At 41.7% G+C, this 18,513-nt stretch overlaps 1 protein-coding gene across 1 annotated transcript in view; it reads left to right on the plus strand.

Moving 5' to 3' along the window:
* Positions 1 to 310: 310 nt before the first annotated feature.
* Positions 311 to 18,513, plus strand: part of DLD (dihydrolipoamide dehydrogenase) — a 35,665-nt gene continuing 17,462 nt past the window's right edge. The window contains exons 1-6 of the mRNA XM_068276290.1: positions 311 to 425; positions 6,069 to 6,147; positions 6,769 to 6,848; positions 10,003 to 10,071; positions 14,083 to 14,152; positions 15,033 to 15,133. Coding sequence (XP_068132391.1) covers positions 387 to 425; positions 6,069 to 6,147; positions 6,769 to 6,848; positions 10,003 to 10,071; positions 14,083 to 14,152; positions 15,033 to 15,133 — 438 coding nt within the window. The 5' untranslated portion in view covers positions 311 to 386. The remainder of the gene's footprint in view (positions 426 to 6,068; positions 6,148 to 6,768; positions 6,849 to 10,002; positions 10,072 to 14,082; positions 14,153 to 15,032; positions 15,134 to 18,513) is intronic.

Below are 18,513 nucleotides of genomic sequence, written 5' to 3' on the forward strand. Positions count from 1 at the left end.
TAGGTCATACTAGCATCCAAAAAAAGCGCTATACAAATGTTCGGATTATTATTTCGGATTATCCATGTATGCTACTAGTTTGGTTGCAGGAAGTTGGGGCAGTATAGTTCCACCATGTATAAATACTTCTGCGAACAAAAAAATCTGAAAATGTTTACAAAAAACAGGCATGTTGCTGCAGCATTCTTTTCACACAACTCATCGCATTCACCCCACTACTAGCAGAGTTTTAGTATGGTATCACGTCATGCGACAAGCAGACAGCATGGAACTACAGCTCCCACCGTCCTCTGCTTCTGCCCCACCTCCTCACGCCTGCGCAGCTGAGGAAGTCCTTGATCCACAGTAGACCAGGCTGGGAGGAAAGTGCCAGCTACGGAAGCAAAATGCACAGCTGGAGCCGCGTGTATTATAACTTGAGCAAGGTAAAGAGAGGACCGGGCGGGCGCAGTGCGGCGGCCGATCTCCTTCTCTGTGTTGTGCTCCCCTCTCCCGGAATATCAGAGTGTGCATGACTGTCTGGGCCTAGAGACTGAGCAGTGCTGCCACTGCCTGCTGTACCTGGAGAGAGCAGCTCACGCCTGGCCTGACCTTCATGTACTGCACTTACTGTACTCACTTCATGCCCCTCAGGGGTATGTTCTATGACTGCCCTCTTTCTAAATGTTAAAGTTGACAGGACGATTCAGGTCCTTATTCTAGGTGGATGATCTAGTTAGCAACTGTATAGCAGCTCAAGCATAAACTAATACTGGTAATGGAACAAGTCTCACTGATGTTTTATATACCAGTACCCCTTAACTTTTTACAAAGTATATACCCTATTTCAGCCACCCAGGGGACAGAGTAGTGTTTGCTCTCATGGTCCATTGTGATCTGGCTGGAGCCCGGAGTGGATGCGTTTCCAACCATCCATGGGCTATATGGGAAACGCATCTGCCTGTATTGGATTTTCATGGATGGCACAGAAGTGTGGTCTGTTGCAGACTGACCAATGTCAACAGCTCCTATATCTAACATGCGAAGCGTTCACTGTCAGTTTTGTGATGTGGTAAAACTGTCAAAAGTGTGTTTTTTGTTCAAGTGAGAACACAGCCTAAAGGTGCATAAACACATCCAATTTTGATTGGACAATTGATGACCTATTTTACCACCTCTGTAATATGAGAGTGCCCAGATAGGTGCTAGTCTACTTTAGGGGACTCAGAAGAAGCTCTCATAGGGAAATTCCACTAGCCTGATTGGGTGGACGGCACCCTCTTGAACTGCTAGGCTTCCAATAGGTTGCAGTAAACTTTGCCCACACTATTTGGCCAATCATAATGCTTTTTGTGCTTTAAGACAGTACTGTGATCGGAGAACTGCTCCTTATAGTTTTCTGCTGGGTCCCCTAAAGCAGACTAGCGCCAACAGATTTTGAACACTATGATCAGATTGTATAGTTGAGCTCTACATGGAAGTGGAAAAATTGGGCAATAATTGGCCAATCAAAATTGCATGTGAGTACCAGTCTTTACTGGCATGTTTGTAACTGTAGAGCTGGTACCTTGAGACCTCTTTTCCACAGACTGTTGAGCTGTGTGCCCAGAAAGCAGTTACCAGGCAGCAGCAAACAGTTGTGAGAGTTTGAGAGGCTTTTCACTGCCTACCAACTGTCCCTGGAAAAGAATCCTTATTTTGATGTCTGTATTTAAAGAGAAACTCCAACCTAGAATTGAACTTTATCAGTAGCTGATGCCCCCTTTTACATGAGAAATATAATGCTTTTCACAAACAGACCATCAGGGGGCGCTGTATGACTGATTTTGTGCTGAAACCCCTCCCACAAGAAGCTCTGGGACCGCGGTACTCTGGGCAAACTGCCACAATGTAACAATGTTCACAGACAGGAAATGGCTGTTTACAGCTGTCTCTAACAGCCAAAACAGCTAGGAGCAGCTACATAACCTGCCAGCAGTAAAAATGTCACCATGTAATAAATGTCAGAATGTAAATCGGGGAGAGGAAAGATTTTACAATGGGCAAACACTGACTAAATCATTTATACATAATTATGGTAAAAAATGAAGCACTTTTTTTTACTACATTATTTTCACTGGAGTTCCTCTTTAAGCATAAACTGGAATTATTGGGGTGAGCTAGAATTTTGCACGAGGCTAATAAGAATTGCCAGCAAGTGATTAACGGACTATGATTGGTTCCATGCATAGTGTGGTTTGACCCCATGCTAATTCTGGATCATGTGGAGTAAAACTAGGGGAGAGTTGAATTAAAAGTTTTTTTCTTGAATTAGCAATACACCCTAATTACATTGAACTATTTCTACTGTTATAAATATAAGATACTCTATTACTGTAAAATGTAATTCATTCATTGTTTGCTTACTCTCTTCACATAAGTCCACTGTGTGTACAGGTATCCACCGATGTCAGTCTCCTGGTGTTTCACAGTCTGCAAAGTTAGAAAGTTGTTGGACATTTGCTATTTTAGTTTCCATAGAGTTTGCCTGTGGGTCACGTCCTCTTTATAGGGCAGAACATACTGCTTGGCAGGGAACTAAGCAGCTAGTCTTTACAGTGATTATGTCTATGTTGTTACTTTAGAAATGTTTTTGGTAACAAATCTTCCATGTGCAGTGTCTTTGGTATTTTGTGATTGTTTTGATTTACCGTTGCAAACTCAGTGCTAGGTAGTTTAGGGGATGCAGCAGGAAACCTCATAGGGAACAGATCACCAATCACAGCACCGTCTACAGTACAGAGTATTGTAATTTGCGGAATAGTGTGGGAATAGTTAACTACAACCTATCTGAAACATAGCAGTTCGAGAGGCTACCATCCACCCAATCACATTAGTGAAACATTTCCCTGAGGTTTCCTGCTAAGGCCCCCCTAAATTACAGTATAGCTATGAACTCTTTTGGGACAGATATTCTGTTAAAGAGACTCTAAAGTCTCTTTTTTTTTTTTTTTTTTACATGTTTTTGTCATAAAATCCTGTTAAAGCAGTAGGATCAGCCATACTATGCCAGGGAAAAAAACACATATATAAGTAGAGAAATACTTGATCTACTTACATAACACATGTATTATACTGGCCACGATTTGATTTTGAATCGCCACATCCCCACGGCAGATGAGTGATTTATTACAGTGTAATAGACCTGCAAAGTTCTACGACTTTGCAGGTCGCAGATTCTGCTGCTCTGGAGAGGCAGAACTTTAGGCTGTAGCTCTGCCTCTCCGCAATCAATCTATGCGGATCTACGCATCCTCCCCGCCCCTCTCAGTGAAAGAAGACTGAGAGGGGGCCGGGAGAGGCGGCGATCAGCCGAGATTGACTGCGGAGGAGGCAGAGCTACAGCGTAAAGCTCTGCCTCTTCTATGAAGTAAAGCCCTGCGAGCTCGGAATCTTTGCAGGGCTATTACATTGTAATAAATCGCTCATCTTCCGCAGGGATACGGTGATTCAACAGGGCATTCATGCTTAAGAGGATTATATGACAAAAACATGTAAAAAAAGAGACTTCAGAGTCGTAATGTTCAATGAAAAGATGAGAGGTTCCACAGGAAGTAGCTGTGAAAACTACAGTAGCAATCATTAAAACATTTTCCAACCTGGCTGACTGCTGAACAGGAAGAAGCCAACGTCGGAGCACATCTGTACAGTCAATAGCCCATCAACCTAAAAGATCACATATGATCGGTTTGGGGGGACAAACTGCTGGGTGTTCTTAGCTTTACTTCTGTTCAAGAAAGATTTTTCTTGTCCAAAAACCTGATCTGTCATGATGAATTGTTTGGGCTGAACATTTGTTTACATTTTATTTTATGACTAAATCATCCAGTCAAAAACCCCATACACTTCTGCATTGCCACACCTTCAGTTTGGCATCTGAAATAGTGCAAACAGTGTAGTAATGTGAAATTCAACTAGCCAGTCTCTGTTGTTCTTCACTAAATGGGAACTTAGTGCAGCATTAATCAGGTACAGAAGGCCAATGATTGATAATTCAGCTGTCAGATTATTAATCATATTTTTTCTAATTTGATTAGCCCACTGCAGAGTGTGTTCAGGAATTCCAATTCCAGGTGAAGATTACCCAATATGGTATTTTCAGCCCATGTCTACAGTAAACATTGCACTAGTTTTGCAAACATTGCTCTTCAATATTGTTTGGCGAGTCTGGCCACAGGCATTATGTCTGACAGATTAATTGGGTCTACTGTACTGTGCGTGTGCAGAAGCCGCCAACCTGTCCGGGTCGGCGGCTGCTACAGAGGGGACCCCAGAAGACTGGCTGAGAGCAGAGCTGCGGCAAGGGACACATAGGCTTCTAGGGGCTGAAGGAAGCCCCAGGTAAGTACATCTGTTATTTTCTTCACCTCTTGTAACCTTTAAAACAATACCAGTTACCTGGCAGTCTTGTTGATCTTCTGGCAAACATGTGGCTAATTCAGTCAGACTTCAATCAGAGCACATAATATGCATGCTTGTTCAGGGTAAAAGTATTCATCACAGGATCAGAGCGAGAGCCAGGCAACCTGTATTGTTTAAAAGGAAAGAAATAGGGCAGCCTCCATAGTCCTTTCTGTCTGGCTGGCATTTTTGCTGGTGTCATATTAAGTTTTATGTACGGATGGACCTTATCTGCTTTGTTGCTAGCTAGTCCATGGCCAGAGACTTTAATTGCATCAGTAAGGCTGAGTTTCCATTTGTGCGATTCTTGTCCGGTTCCCTACACAGGAATGTGATATTACAGCCCATTTAAATTAATAGGCTGCTTCTTAGTTCAGATGCGGGGGAAAAAAACAGACAGTCAGCAGCATTTCCTCGCATAACCCATACAAATCTCTGTAGGCGTGGCTGGAGGGATTAGAATAAGTTTTGAAAACAGACCCGGCACCCTAGTGGAAATGTCCTGACAGTGGTGGGAGCAGGCTTCGGCATTAAAGTTTTTATGTGAATGGGGTTTTTTGGACAGATCCAATTTTATGCTGGAGTCCAAGATAGCAGCCAGCGTTCCAGTGATGACATTGACCATACATATTGCTTTGTTTTTTTTCATAACTGGTGCATGGTGTCCATTTGGGTTGGAATATTGGGGGACCACATACTGCTTACATTTGTAATTACATCTTTCCCCCTGTAGATAGATGGTAAAACAAAATAACATTAATTTTGTTCTCGCAAGAATAAAGGGAAATACGAGTTGGCATTTAGACTGTACTGTATTGTTAAGGCTCATTAACACGTCCAACTTAATGCACAACCAACCGCACAACATGACCAACCACACAACAAGTTGTTTACCTGACAAGTATGTACACACACGCCAACCAACTAAACAGCCAACTCACTTAAATACTATGCGTGCAAGCTAAATGACAAACTTCACAACATGTCTGCATTCAAAAACAATAAAGTTGTTCAAAAGACTTGTACACTCATTCCAACCTGCCTGATGTGGTTCTTTCCAACCTGCCTGATAAGGTTCATACACACCTAACAACTATCCATCCAACCATCTGCCAAACTTGGCTGTTAAGCCCCATACAACTAGTTGAAACAACTAAAAATAAGTTTTTCTTTACTATTGCTCAAAAAGCTGATAAGACTGATAAGAAGTCAATCCAACAGTTGGCTTGACTTCTTATCAGTCTTATCACCTTTTTGAACAATAGCAAAATACTTTTTTTTTTTTTTTTTAACTGTTTCAACTTGTTTCACGATCAAAGATGTTTGACAATTGTGCTGCATAAAAGACTGCTGTTGAGCATGTGAATGGGGCTTAACAGACAAGTTTGGCAGATAGTTGGACAGATAGTTGGTAGGTGTGTATGAGCCTTAAGTTGGTTAGATTGATCCACCAGTTGGATCTGGCAAACAACCTGTTATCAGTTGGTCATCTGGTTGTTTGTCAGCCGTGCACACACCCAACCTATCTTCCAAAAGACAAATTTGGAAGATAGTTGGGCAGATTGTTGGTAGGTGTGTATGAGCCTTTACTAAAATGTGAATTCATTCAATTACATATTGTTCATTTAATTTTTATTCTTTTCGTTCAGACGGCTTGCCTCAGCCATGTAACACCTGGGTTAAAAAGACTCTGTGCTGTTCCCCTAAGGACCTATTCAGACCAAGCCTGTAAGTAATCTGACTCTTCTGTCCAACTATAAAGGTGGGCCATACTCTAATAGATGGCCATGAGATGGATCTCTCTGATCGAAATGAGATCAGAGAAGGATTTATTGTTGCCACACACTATATACAGATTTTCAATAGATTTCAGCATTAAATCTATTGAAAATATGTGAAACCGCCGCCGCCTGCTGGGTCCCTAGGTCTCCTCCTATCTAGTGTGCTTCCCCAGACCATGCAGAGTGTTGGTAGGGAAGTGTAGGCTCGCCTGTCTCCTGGCATGCTCCTCCTGTGTCTTCTCTCCATCCCACCTGTACCTGTAGCCCGTGAGCCAGTGGCAGATACTTTACATGACTACGTACATGTCACGGGACACAGGCTTCCCAGTGGGGATAGAGAGAAGATGAGAAAGGTGCCTGCCAGTGGACAGGTGAGCATACGCTGTACTGTAAACATTCTGCATGGTCTGAGGGAGCATATTTTACATAGGGGAATCAATCGGTCGTCCTTAAATCAAACACAACTTTGGCATTAATTAAGATTTCTAAACACTTTTAATGGAACATTGTGTAGTATGGTAATTCCATTTTTTTTTTTATCATCTATTCATTTCTTAATGACTTGAAGTGGAAGCAGATGTCACTGTCGTTGGCTCAGGTCCTGGAGGTTATGTTGCTGCCATCAAAGCTGCCCAGCTGGGTTTCCAGGTAATTCTTAAGTATAAAGCTAAATTGATATTACTTTTATCTTCTTCTCATCTCATCTGCTTTTTAGTTATTAGTCATTACTATCTGAAGCAGTTTTTCTCTCTAAAGCTATACTAAATTTAACTAAAACAAAACACCTTTCAGCTAGCTTCTACCGATTTTGCTGCCTAGAATTGTAGAAATGATTAGAAAAGATGTCTGTGATAGAAAGTCAGTGAGATGCTATAATCTTGTAGATGCCAGCCCCTCAGGGGCGTAGCAATAGGGGTTGCAGAGGTAGCCACCGCATCGGGGCCCTTGGGTCAGAGGGGCCCCATAGGACCCTTCCTCAACTGCAGCATTAGCTCGTTATTGGTCCTGTGCTCATAATAATCACTTCTATAGATACTTTGAATAGTAGTTATTATTAACAAACTGCTCCCAATACCCGTCTTTCACCTCTGACACTGTAGTTGCCATTGGCAGGTTTTGGTGCACTGTATCAATTGCTATGTATAGAGTGCTTGAGGGGGCCCCAATGTAAAACTTGCATTGAGGCCAACAGCTCCTTAGCTACCCCACTGCAGCCCCTCTTTCTAGAGCATGCAGCAGATCATTTATTGTCCATCACTTGCTTTTCTGCAGCTCATGTTCCCTCCTGTGGTTAGTGGAATCAGTAGATGTGGAGTAGCTCTTAGGGCTCCATATACAGCAGTGCATAGTCTGTTCCTTTTATCTGAGTCACTTAGTGGCCAGGAAGAAGCTCTCACCTCACACACTTTATGATGTCTTATGTTTAAATTCACTAGTTCACAGTGCTGTTAAAATTGAAAGTACTCTTTTGTGTACCACTATAGCTTCCAGGGCTGTGGAGTCGGAGTCGGAGCAATTTTGGGTGCCTGGAGTCGGAGTCGGGAAAAAATGCACCGACTCCGTCTCCTAATGAATTTGTAACTGTAATTAAAATAGAAAATAAGATAAAATGTTCTATTTCTCAAAAAATAGTCATTAAAAATAATGTATATATACAGTAATAGCTGCGTTCAGTCCACAAAAATGAAATACACCAATCAAAATTAGTTACTTCTGCTGCTTCAATAAAGCAGTCCCCATATTTTTAAAGTCAGATATACACATCTGATTGTGACTGTACAGTATATATATGATGTGTACACAGGAATCTCTTATATACGAAACAACATCTGTGCTGTAAGTATAAAGCCTGATGTGTAGCCGTGTCACTAATAGAGATGGTCAACGAGATGGAAATAATTCTGAATTGATGCTGATTTATGCAAATGTATGCACTCTTTGCTCATGAAATCAAATAATTTGATATGTTGTTAAAATTTGGTTTGGTGACTACAAATTAAAGGGTACCTGAGACGGATGAAAAGAAAAGTGTTATACATACCTGGGGCTTCTTCCAAATCCCTTCAGGCTAATCAGTCTTTCGCTGTCCTCCTCCACCACCTGGATCTTCTGCTATGAGTCCAGGTAATTCAGCCAGTCAGAGCAGTCTGGCTATGTGCCGCTTCCACAGCCAGGAGCATTCTGCACCTGCTCAATAGTGCTGCGCAGGTGTAGGACGCTCCCGGCGGCAGAGTGTGTGCATGCGCACTACACCAGACTGGCTCAAGTACCTGGACTCATAGCAGAAGATCCAGGTGGCGGAGGAGGACAGCGAGGGACCGATTAGCCTGAAGGGGGCTGGAGGAAGCCCCAGGTATGTATAAAACTTTAATTTAATCTGTCTCAGGTTTACTTTGTTACACAGTAGTACTATACTTTACATATGCACTCTCCACAGAGCTGCAGGGAATCCACTGAGAATGTTGTGCACATTGAACACAGAGGTGTTGTCTATCACCCATAAACCTTGTTCAGATTGTGCATGAAGAATGTGTAATAGAGGAAGAATCTCCTCATTTCCCTGCAGAGTACCTGCACATCATTCTTACATGTACCCACAGTTACATTGCCTAGGGCCTGATAGATGTTCTTTGTTTCGGTCTGTACCTTTTACAAGTACTCTTACCAAGGACTAGTTTTAGTCTAAAGGGAATAAATATAGTAAAAGACAAAGACAAACACTTATATTGCGCTTTTCTCCTGGCGGACTCAAAGCGCCAGAGCTGCAGCCACTAGGACGCGCTCTATAGGCAGTAGCAGTGTTTAGGGAGACTTGCCTAAGGTCTCCTGCTAAATAGATGCTGGCTTACTGAACAGGCCAGAGCCGAGATTCGAACCCTGGTCTCCGGTGTCAGAGGCAGAGCCCTTAACCATTACACTATCCAGCCACTGCGTAGTAGTAGTAGTCTACATATCCTTCTCACTTCAGTTGTCTTGTAAAATTCCTAAGCGTTGGCAGTTAAGAGACGAATTTCACGTTACATACTGATTTTTGGACAGACTCCACAGCCCTGATAGCTTCACATAACATGAGTCCTCCAGCTTTTATGTGGGTCAAGCTAGAGTTTATAGGATTAAATAGGGGGAAAAAACAGAGAACGAATGTCTGTTCCATTCCCTAACCCCCCCCCCCCCCCCCCCCAAGGAAAAAAAATTGCTGCTTTGCTAGTCCCAGTGTTTCCTGCCACTTTTCCATAGTTTAGTGTGGTGTGCAGCTACGCTCTCATAGGCCTGTCATTATGCAAGGAGCTAGCACTGCATGGCTGTTGTCTAGTTCCAGCTGGTCCTAGCTCCTAGAGATTGCTTAGCTGTGTGCTCCAACTAGTGTCAGTCTATGGAGGCTAGGACCATCCATAACTAGTCAGGAGAAACGTGGTCCTGGCTGCTATCATAGTGACAGGTTCCAGGATGTACTCCATGCCTGTTGGGCAGATCAGCTTCCGATCTGCTTACCCTCAAGTGCCTTTCAATGCAGCTAAATGACAGTGTTTGTAATTCCATGGGTGTCATGGAGTTTGACGCATAGTGTGGTTACCTGGCAGTAGAAAATCCTCATGTCCTTTCTGAGCACTGTATTGGCACATACGGAGTGCTAGCAAACGCCTGGTCGATGCAAAGGAGCAGCTGACAGGTGGTGAATTCTCTGCCTTCAGCCTTCCATGTGAAACAGGCATGTCTGAGAGGGCTGTGTTTTAGGAAAATGTTGTCTACCTCTAATGTACATAGTTTGCTTTTCTTACATTAATTTAAATATTCTTTTTAGACTGTCTGTGTGGAGAAAAATGAAACTCTTGGTGGTACCTGTCTGAACGTTGGCTGCATCCCATCTAAGGTATGTGTCAACTTACAAGTCGGCGCCATTTTTTTTCTTTCATTTTGAGTACTTTGAAAAAAGTTTAGAACAAAGACCCTTAAACTGCAGCTCAGTCATGTGAACCATTCACATGTGTGTCAGGGTGAAAGTGAATATGAGTGGAATTGCTGTAGTGAACAAGGCTCACTTGAATGTACAGAAAATGCATCCACATTTCTACACATTCTTTTAAAACACCACATCCGTTCATTTGTAAAAAAAAAATAAAAATTTTTTTTTTTGTTCCACAGCAGCTAATGTAAAAAGAATAGACAGAACACAGGCACTGTCAGAAAAAAGCATCGGGCTGTTTTTTCCTTGCATGAATTTTAATTTACATTGACTTACACGGGCTGTCATTTGTAATGCAAATTTGTATTGCGGGAGAAAACACGCATTTTTGTAAAGTGTAAATGTAGCGTCAGTTTGGGTCTAACCTATTATCATTTAGAATTATTTTTATAGCTACAATTGTTTTCTTTTGAAAATCTTTAAAATATGTTTTATTAAAGTGTGCCTGAACCGTGGAAAAAAATAATTTAAATAAACACATGATGCACCTGCAAATGGATATTACATACTTACCTCACCATCAGGTTCTCTTAGAAGCCCACCATTTCTTCCAGCGATTCCTTCCAGTTCTGACAAGATCATGTCAGACATGTCTCTTGGGAAACTGAAAAGTTTCACTATATTAGTTTCTGTCAGTTATAACTCAAAGGACAACTGATGTGCAAGGTAATGTCCATGTTTCCCTATGGCTCAAACAATATTACTGGTTAATGGACTGCTGACCCAGAATCTGCTATGCAGTCATCTCCATAGAGGACAGAGAATTCCATTGATCACATTGGACAAACAGGATGTGGGAGAGGAGAAAACTGATAAGCAGATTAGGTGGGAGGTAAGTATGACGTGTGTGTGTGTTTTGATTTTTTTATTTTTCAGTTCAGGTTTACTTTAAAGTGAACCTAAATTGTAAAATAAGAGTTTTTAAGTTAACTGGGGCTTCTACCAGCCCCCTGCACCTGCCCTGTTACTGAGCGATCCTCCAATTCCTTGCAAGCGCTCCTCTTTCATTTGGATGCGCGGCCCAGGTCCGTGCGCCTCCTGATCGTGCTCCTGTGGATGGGAGCACTTTGCGCATGTGCAGTACAGGGAAATCTCTACTGCGCATGTGCAGAATGCTCCCTGCGCAGTGGCCGTTAACATGTCAAGTCGCCAGGCCGAAAGGGGGCGCTGCGGGGGACAGGAGGCTCACTCAGTGACTGCGCAGGCACAGGGCGGCTGCAGAAGGCTGGTAGAAGTCCCAGGTAAGTTAACCTCATTTATTTCCTGATTAAGGTTCCCTTTAAGTGCAGTAAAAAAAAAAGTGACATGTTTATTAACTGATATATTGTGTGGGCCTGGCCATCTAAACATAAACCTGATAAAAAAAACTACATACTCTCTCTCCTCCCATAATCGACCACCAGTAACCATAAACTGTCTGGTGACGTCATAGGTGGTTTCTGAGTCCTTAAAGAGAATCTGTATTGTTAAAATCACACAAAAGTAAACATACCAGTGTGTTAGGGGACATCTCCTATTACCCTCTGTCACAATTTCGCCACTCCCTGCCGCATTGAAAGTAGTCAAAAACAGTTTTAAAAAGTTTGTTTATAAACAAACAAAATGGCCACCAAAACAGGAAGTAGGTTGATGTACAGTATGTCCACACATAGAAAATACATCCATACACAAGCAGGCTGTATACAGCCTTCCTTCTGAATCTCAAGAGATCATTTGTGTGTTTACCTTCTGTCCTCTGCAGCTCTCACCCACTGAATACTAGTGACAGGCTATGAGGCTGATCATTTCTTCCTGTCTGTAATTCCTCAGTATGTGTCAGCCAGCTCCTTTCACAGCCTAACAGAGGAGGATTTTTATCCAGCTCTCTTCTATCACTGATCAGATAGCAGAGACGCTGCTGGCTTATGTAAATAACACACACACTGGAGTGTGCATAGAGGGGCCTGGAAAGGGGTGTGCATAAACAGACCAGCACGGAAGAGATGGCAGCCTTCCAGACACAGGGCGACAAGTCTGACAGGGGAAAGATACATTGATTTATTACAGAGACAGTGATAGTAGAAAGTGCTGCAGTAAGCCAGAGCACATTAGAACAGGTTTAGGAACTTGTAGGATGGTAGAAAAAACGTTGCAATTTTGGTTACAGAGTCTCTTTAACTGCTTGTTCTTCAAGTCTGCACCTAGGATTTAAAGCAGACCTGAACTCGGAACATCCTCTTTGCTCTAAAAGATACGCAACAGCATAATAACCTTTAAACAAAAAACATTTTTTGTTACAGCTGATAGAAATCTAAAAATAAACCTAAAATAAATCTGCACTGTTTCTACTTCCTGTTTCATGGATGCAGACATATTGATAAAATCCTGTGCTTTCAAATGGGCTTATCTGCCATCTCTTCCATGGCAGTCGTGACTCTGGGGGGAGATCAAATTACAATTTGTGATTAGACACTGAGGGGGAATTACACTAAACTCTCTAAATACATACTTGGGTGCATTAGGCATCAATAACAGTTTAGTCCACTATGTATGGACCTAATTGTTAACACTTAAGGTGCGTACACACATGCGACTATAGTCGTTTGAAATGATCGTTCCCCGATAGCGCTATACTTGTAGTGCGACCGCGATACTTCACTAGCACAGCCGCTACTACATCAATTGATGTAGTAGCAGCCGCACTAGTGAAGTATCGCAGTTGCGCTACAAGTATAGTGCGCAGCACTAAAAACTATCGCACATAACTTAACACTGCCAGAAACATATGTAGCGTGCGCTTGCTGGTTTAACCCACGTGAGTTCGCTTTAGTGAATCTACCATGTAATGCTTTGTCTTGTTATATTTAATTAAAATGATACATAGCACATCTGGATGCACATGGCAAATCATTAATGGGTATTGTTATTCCTGTGTTTAAAAAGCATGAATATCCGGAGGTTAGAACCTTTATCATGTTTGTTATTATTGTCTGTGTCCCTCTTATCTGGTAAGGAGATTTTTCTTCTCTTTCAGTCCTTGTGAAATGTATGGTTGTCATTAGACCACAAGTTGGAGATAAATATCCAGAGACAGTTGTCAAAGTTTTACCGTAACCCTTTGACAAGCTTTTCCCCAACGTCTCTAGTGTTTCTATGGCAGGAAGTGAGGGGGACTCTCCATAATTAGAACATAGACAGTCTCTTCAATAGGTAATGCACACAGTCCTTCAGATCAGTCCTGATTTTTTGCTGCATTGCTATACAACAGCAGTGGAAGTGGAAAACCCTTTTAGCACATTGTTCTGAGGGAATTCTGCTTTCTTGTCTATCTATTAAGACTAATCTGAAGGCACATACATATTGTTTGCTATATAACTTTTATTTTCAATCATGCTGAGCAGGCCAGTCTTACTGAGTATCTGTGGCTGCTTCCACCTCTTCTCACCCCTCTCACAGGCTTGGTTTAGGAAACTGCCCTTCACTATGTGTGAATAAGTTATTGTGCATAGCATGTTTGGGAACAGATTGATATGCCATCTTGTTTCAACTCTACCCTCTTGCCCTGTGCATCAGTCTGAGGGTAGTGGGGCAAATATGTAGGAGGAAGAGAGGATTGGAAGAGAGGACGACAGGGGCACTTCTACATGGCTGCACAGCCACTTCCCCAATACGGTGGGAGGGGTAAAGGGTAAAGCCTCATACAAACGGTACATTTTTCTATCAGATTGACCAGTGATCTGATAAGAAATTGCATCGTATGTAGACATCCAAATTGTTTTTACATTAAGTACCCAAATCAATCGGACCGGTGGGAAATTATCTAATAGATCCTTTGATTTGACAGAAAATTGTACCATGTGTATCCAGCTTAAGAGTTTAGCATTTTGTTATGGTATTAGTTATTAGAAGCTTGCTCATGTTTAAAACTTTTGCTTACAGGCTTTGTTGAACAACTCTTATCTGTATCATTTAGCCCATGGAAAAGATTTTGCAAGCAGAGGAATTGAAGGTAAATGCTAATACCATTGAAATATAATAAACATATAGTATACAGTATATCTTATTTACAATGTTTAGGTACTTTTAGAGTAGAGACATTGGGTTTATATTTAACCACTTAACAACCTCTGCCACGCTTATCTACGCCCCTTTAAAATTCACCTGAGTCACAGGGGCGTAGATAGGCAACTCCTGTTTATTTTCCTGCTGTGCGCGATCGCGTTCGCGTGCGCACGCGGACGGGCATACGCGTCGGGCACCCGCTGGTCTGTGATTGGCTGATGTGAACATGTGTTCACAAAGCCAATGACAGTGCTTATTCATGCAGAATGTGTGTAAACATTGTATCAGTCACTATGCTGTTACAGTTACTGAGATCACTCGTGAGAGGATCTCAGATAACTAACACAGCATTAGTGACTGATCAGCATCAGTGAGTTTTTTTTTTAAATAAATTATACCCCCATTAAGCCCATTAACCCTTGCCTCCCTTAAATGTGAAAATTGCTGTGGTTTTTAGGTGAAAAACCCCGTGGTAGAGAAGTGGTTAAAAGACAGTTAGAAACAACAAAACAAAACATTTTTCCTCCTTTTTAAACTGAGCTAGTGGTTGACTTGTTTTCACTTTTGAAAATTTTTAATCTGGCTTTGTTCCCGAACAGTTATTCAGATATTGATTAGTAAATACTGTTATATTTGCTTGAAAGGCAGTCCCATATGATTAATCACTCACTTAATTTATAACAGATTGTTTATCCGCTAGTATTGACTAAATCGTGTGTGTGACCGTAATGTTTGTTCAGGTAGCATAAGTTAAGATTGCAAAACCGCTTGATGCAAAAACATTTTCCATATTACGTTACTGATTTTTATCATGTATTTCCTCCTAGTGACTGGTCTCCGGTTAAACCTAGAAAAAATGATGGAGCAAAAAAGTGGTGCTGTAAAGTCTCTTACAACTGGCATTGCTCACCTATTTAAACAGAACAAGGTGCGATTTTAGCATTTGCATAAGCGTTTTTCATTACAGTTCAATGGTCAGTCAGTGAGAAATATGTATTAACCACTTCAGACCCAAGCGCTTAAAGGAAACCAGAGATGAGCGCTTTGGCGCAAAATAAACATATCCCCCGATAGATTTTACAAAATAAATACTATACCTGGTATTTTCGCGGCTCTGGTGTGCCGGTTTATTTATTTTTTTTTATTTTTTTTTTTTTTTTACTAAAACTCCAAGCAAAACACAGTTCATCAGAAAAGCATATTATTTAGTGGGCTGTGTGCAAAATGAAATCACCATTTCTAAAAACCTCTTATGACTAACAAATATAAAAAAAAAAGTTTTTCAATATACCCTTACATTAGCAGCTCCTCCCATCTCATCACAGCTCTCTGTGATGCTGCAAAGTATACAGAACAGGAAAGCAGAGCCAGAAGGGGGCAGGCTTGAGCTTGAAAAGACATCAGAGAAGCTCAGTCGGGGAATTTATCAGGGCTGATAACAGCAGGCTGAGCAGTGAAGGATAAAACAGAGAGTAGGGGAGGTGTTTTCTTTAATGTTCCCACTGATATATATGGTAAAATACATGATGGTGATTTGTCTCTGGTTCACTTTAATGCTTTCATGTACTGCTATATAGTAATAGGCTTCTTTTTAAGAAATAGGAAAGGGTACTTACGTATTATACCGTCTGAAGAGTTTGGCAGTTCCTTGTTTAAGTTTTGTTTGCTCCACTACCAAGATTTAACCCTTTTTGAAAAGCTGTTTGGCTGCACAAAGTGTGATTGCAGAAGTACCGAACAAACCCGACATTGATGATAAGCAGCACCCCCGGGAGGTTGTCTTCTGTCACAAGGGTGTCATTACAGAAGACGAAGGAGCAGACAAGCTATACACCCTCCTCTCCTCTCTCTGTGTGTTACTGGCAGGGGCTGGAGACTATTAAAGAGGTACTGTCGCGAAAATTTTAAAATTTAATACACATACAAATAAGTACATTTCTCCCAGAATAAAATGAGCCATAAATTAATTTTCTCCTATGTTGCTGTCACTTACAGCAGGTAGTAGAAATCTGACATTACCGACAGGTTTTGGGCTAGTCCATCTCTCCATAGGGGATTCTCAGTATGGCCTTTATTCTTTATATAGACATTCCCTGAAAACGATTAATACAAAGATGCTGGCCAGCCTCCCTGCTCGCTGCACACTATTTTGGCAGTTGGACGGTGTAACTGGCATTCACTAAGTGCTTTTAAAAATAAAGAAAACCCTGGGAGCCCATTTATGAGAAGATGGGCTAGTCCAAAATCTGTCTGTAATGTCAGATTTCTACTACGCACTGTAAGTGACAGCAACATAGGAGAAAAGTAATTTATGGCTTATTTAACTCTGGGAGAATTGTACTTCTTATTTGTATGTGTTTTAAATTTTAAGATTTTTGCGACAGTTCCTCTTTAAGACGAAGGAGCAGCCCAGCTATACACCCTCTTCACCTCTCAAGATGCAGGGGACACCCCTCCTTCAAAACCCTTTAACTTGGCTACAGAGCATTACACTGACACGTGACCTGGTGTAATGGAAAGCCAGGACTTTCAGCTTTTCAAAAATGGTTAAATCTTGGTAGTGGAGCAAGGTAGTGAAGAATTTAAACATGGAACTTCCAAACTCTTCAGATGGTATAATATGTAAGTACCTAGGAAAGTTGTTAAAGGGAACCAGAGATGAACGTTTCACACAAAATAAACATATCAGTTGATAGCTTGTAAAGAATAAATGCTCTACCTGATAATTTTGCCGCTCTGGTGTGCCTTTTTTAGTGTTTTTTATCCATTATTGCTCCAGGAAAAATCAAATATGGCCGCCAGCTCATATCCCTTCTCCTTCCGGGTTATATGAGTTGTTCTGGATGTGCTGTCTAGGCTATATGAGACTAGGCTGCTATCTAGGCTATATGAGAAAGGCTGCTGTGTGCTTTCATTTTGGTATGATGTACTGCCTGTAGGAAGTGTCTCTCATAGGAATGAAACTGCCGTTATTATCAGTATCTAGTGCACACAGAGCACACAGGGATCATATTGCAGCCACAGAGCTTGTCTCTCAGCAGAGCAGCCCCTCCCAGTCATCACAGCTCTCAGTATGCAAAGCAGGAAATCTAAGCCAGGAGAGGGGAAGGCTTGGGCTTGAAAACACTTCACAGAAGAGTGACTCAGCTATAATGATTCCAGGTCAAACCTCGACTGAATAGTCGGTGGATTCTTATCACAGCTGCTAATAGACTAATTAAGCAGATAACAATGAAACTAAAAGCATGGTAGGTGTTTACTGTCATGTTCCCACTGATAAATGTAATAAAATACATGAGGGTGCTTCATCTCTGGTTCTCTTTAAAGCTGGTTCACACTGTCCGCTAAAAAGGTCAATTTCCGTAACGGATCCTAATGGATGTGAATGCATCCTATGTTATCAATAGGATTCGTTCACATCAGTCCATTTAAAATGGATCTGTTTGGTACGTTCCGCCAAATGGACTGCAAGTAAAGGGAGGCTGTAATAATTCCAGATAGATGAATGCGTAGTATTTGACTGATCACTAATGGAATGAAAGTAACAGATAAAGAACTGATGCCCAAATAAAAACTATTCAGTTTGACGGACCAGTTTTTAACTGTGCAGTGTGAACTGGCCATTTAACCTTTCTACAAAGCATCTTATTTTACTTTGACTAGAATACAGTACTATAGTAACAAATTTTTAGATTCTGTTGCATTTCCATTGATTAGCATCAAAAGTGACTACATTTTGGAAAGAGTGAGCACTCTGTATGCATCTTTATTTAACCTCCCTAGTGGTAACCCCGATTTAAGGCTCGGGGTGGAAAAAAAGAAGCCAGGAGTGGTAATCCCGAGCCTGACTCGGGGTAGCTGCCGGGAGGTATAAGCAGAGCCTGCAGCGCAGCGGGCGTTTCAACTCGCCTCCCCTAAGATCCAGACACTAGCAGCCATTCTTCTTCCAGTCCCCAGAGGTTTTGGATCCTTCAATGGAGATTCCTGTTTGTTGTCATGATGACGGGTACAGTGCCACCCGGAGGACGGATGGAGAATTGCAGCACTGGATCCCAGGGAGGTAAGTGCAGGGGCTGCTGCAGATCTCACTGTGGTAGAATGTTTTCCTGCTTTTAGGGTTAAAAAGCATGTGCAAAAATTGCACCACTTTTAGACCCTAAAATCTGAAAATGATCATACCGACAGGGAGGTTAATGCCTGTGTACCATAATAAATAGTTTAGAGGACCAGCACATCAGAATGCAATTGGCAATAGATCCGTATTGAGACTATAGATATAGCACATGAAACAACGAAGTGAAGGAATCA

The sequence above is a fragment of the Hyperolius riggenbachi genome, chromosome 3, assembly GCF_040937935.1.
Source record: "Hyperolius riggenbachi isolate aHypRig1 chromosome 3, aHypRig1.pri, whole genome shotgun sequence".
NCBI lineage: Eukaryota > Metazoa > Chordata > Amphibia > Anura > Hyperoliidae > Hyperolius > Hyperolius riggenbachi.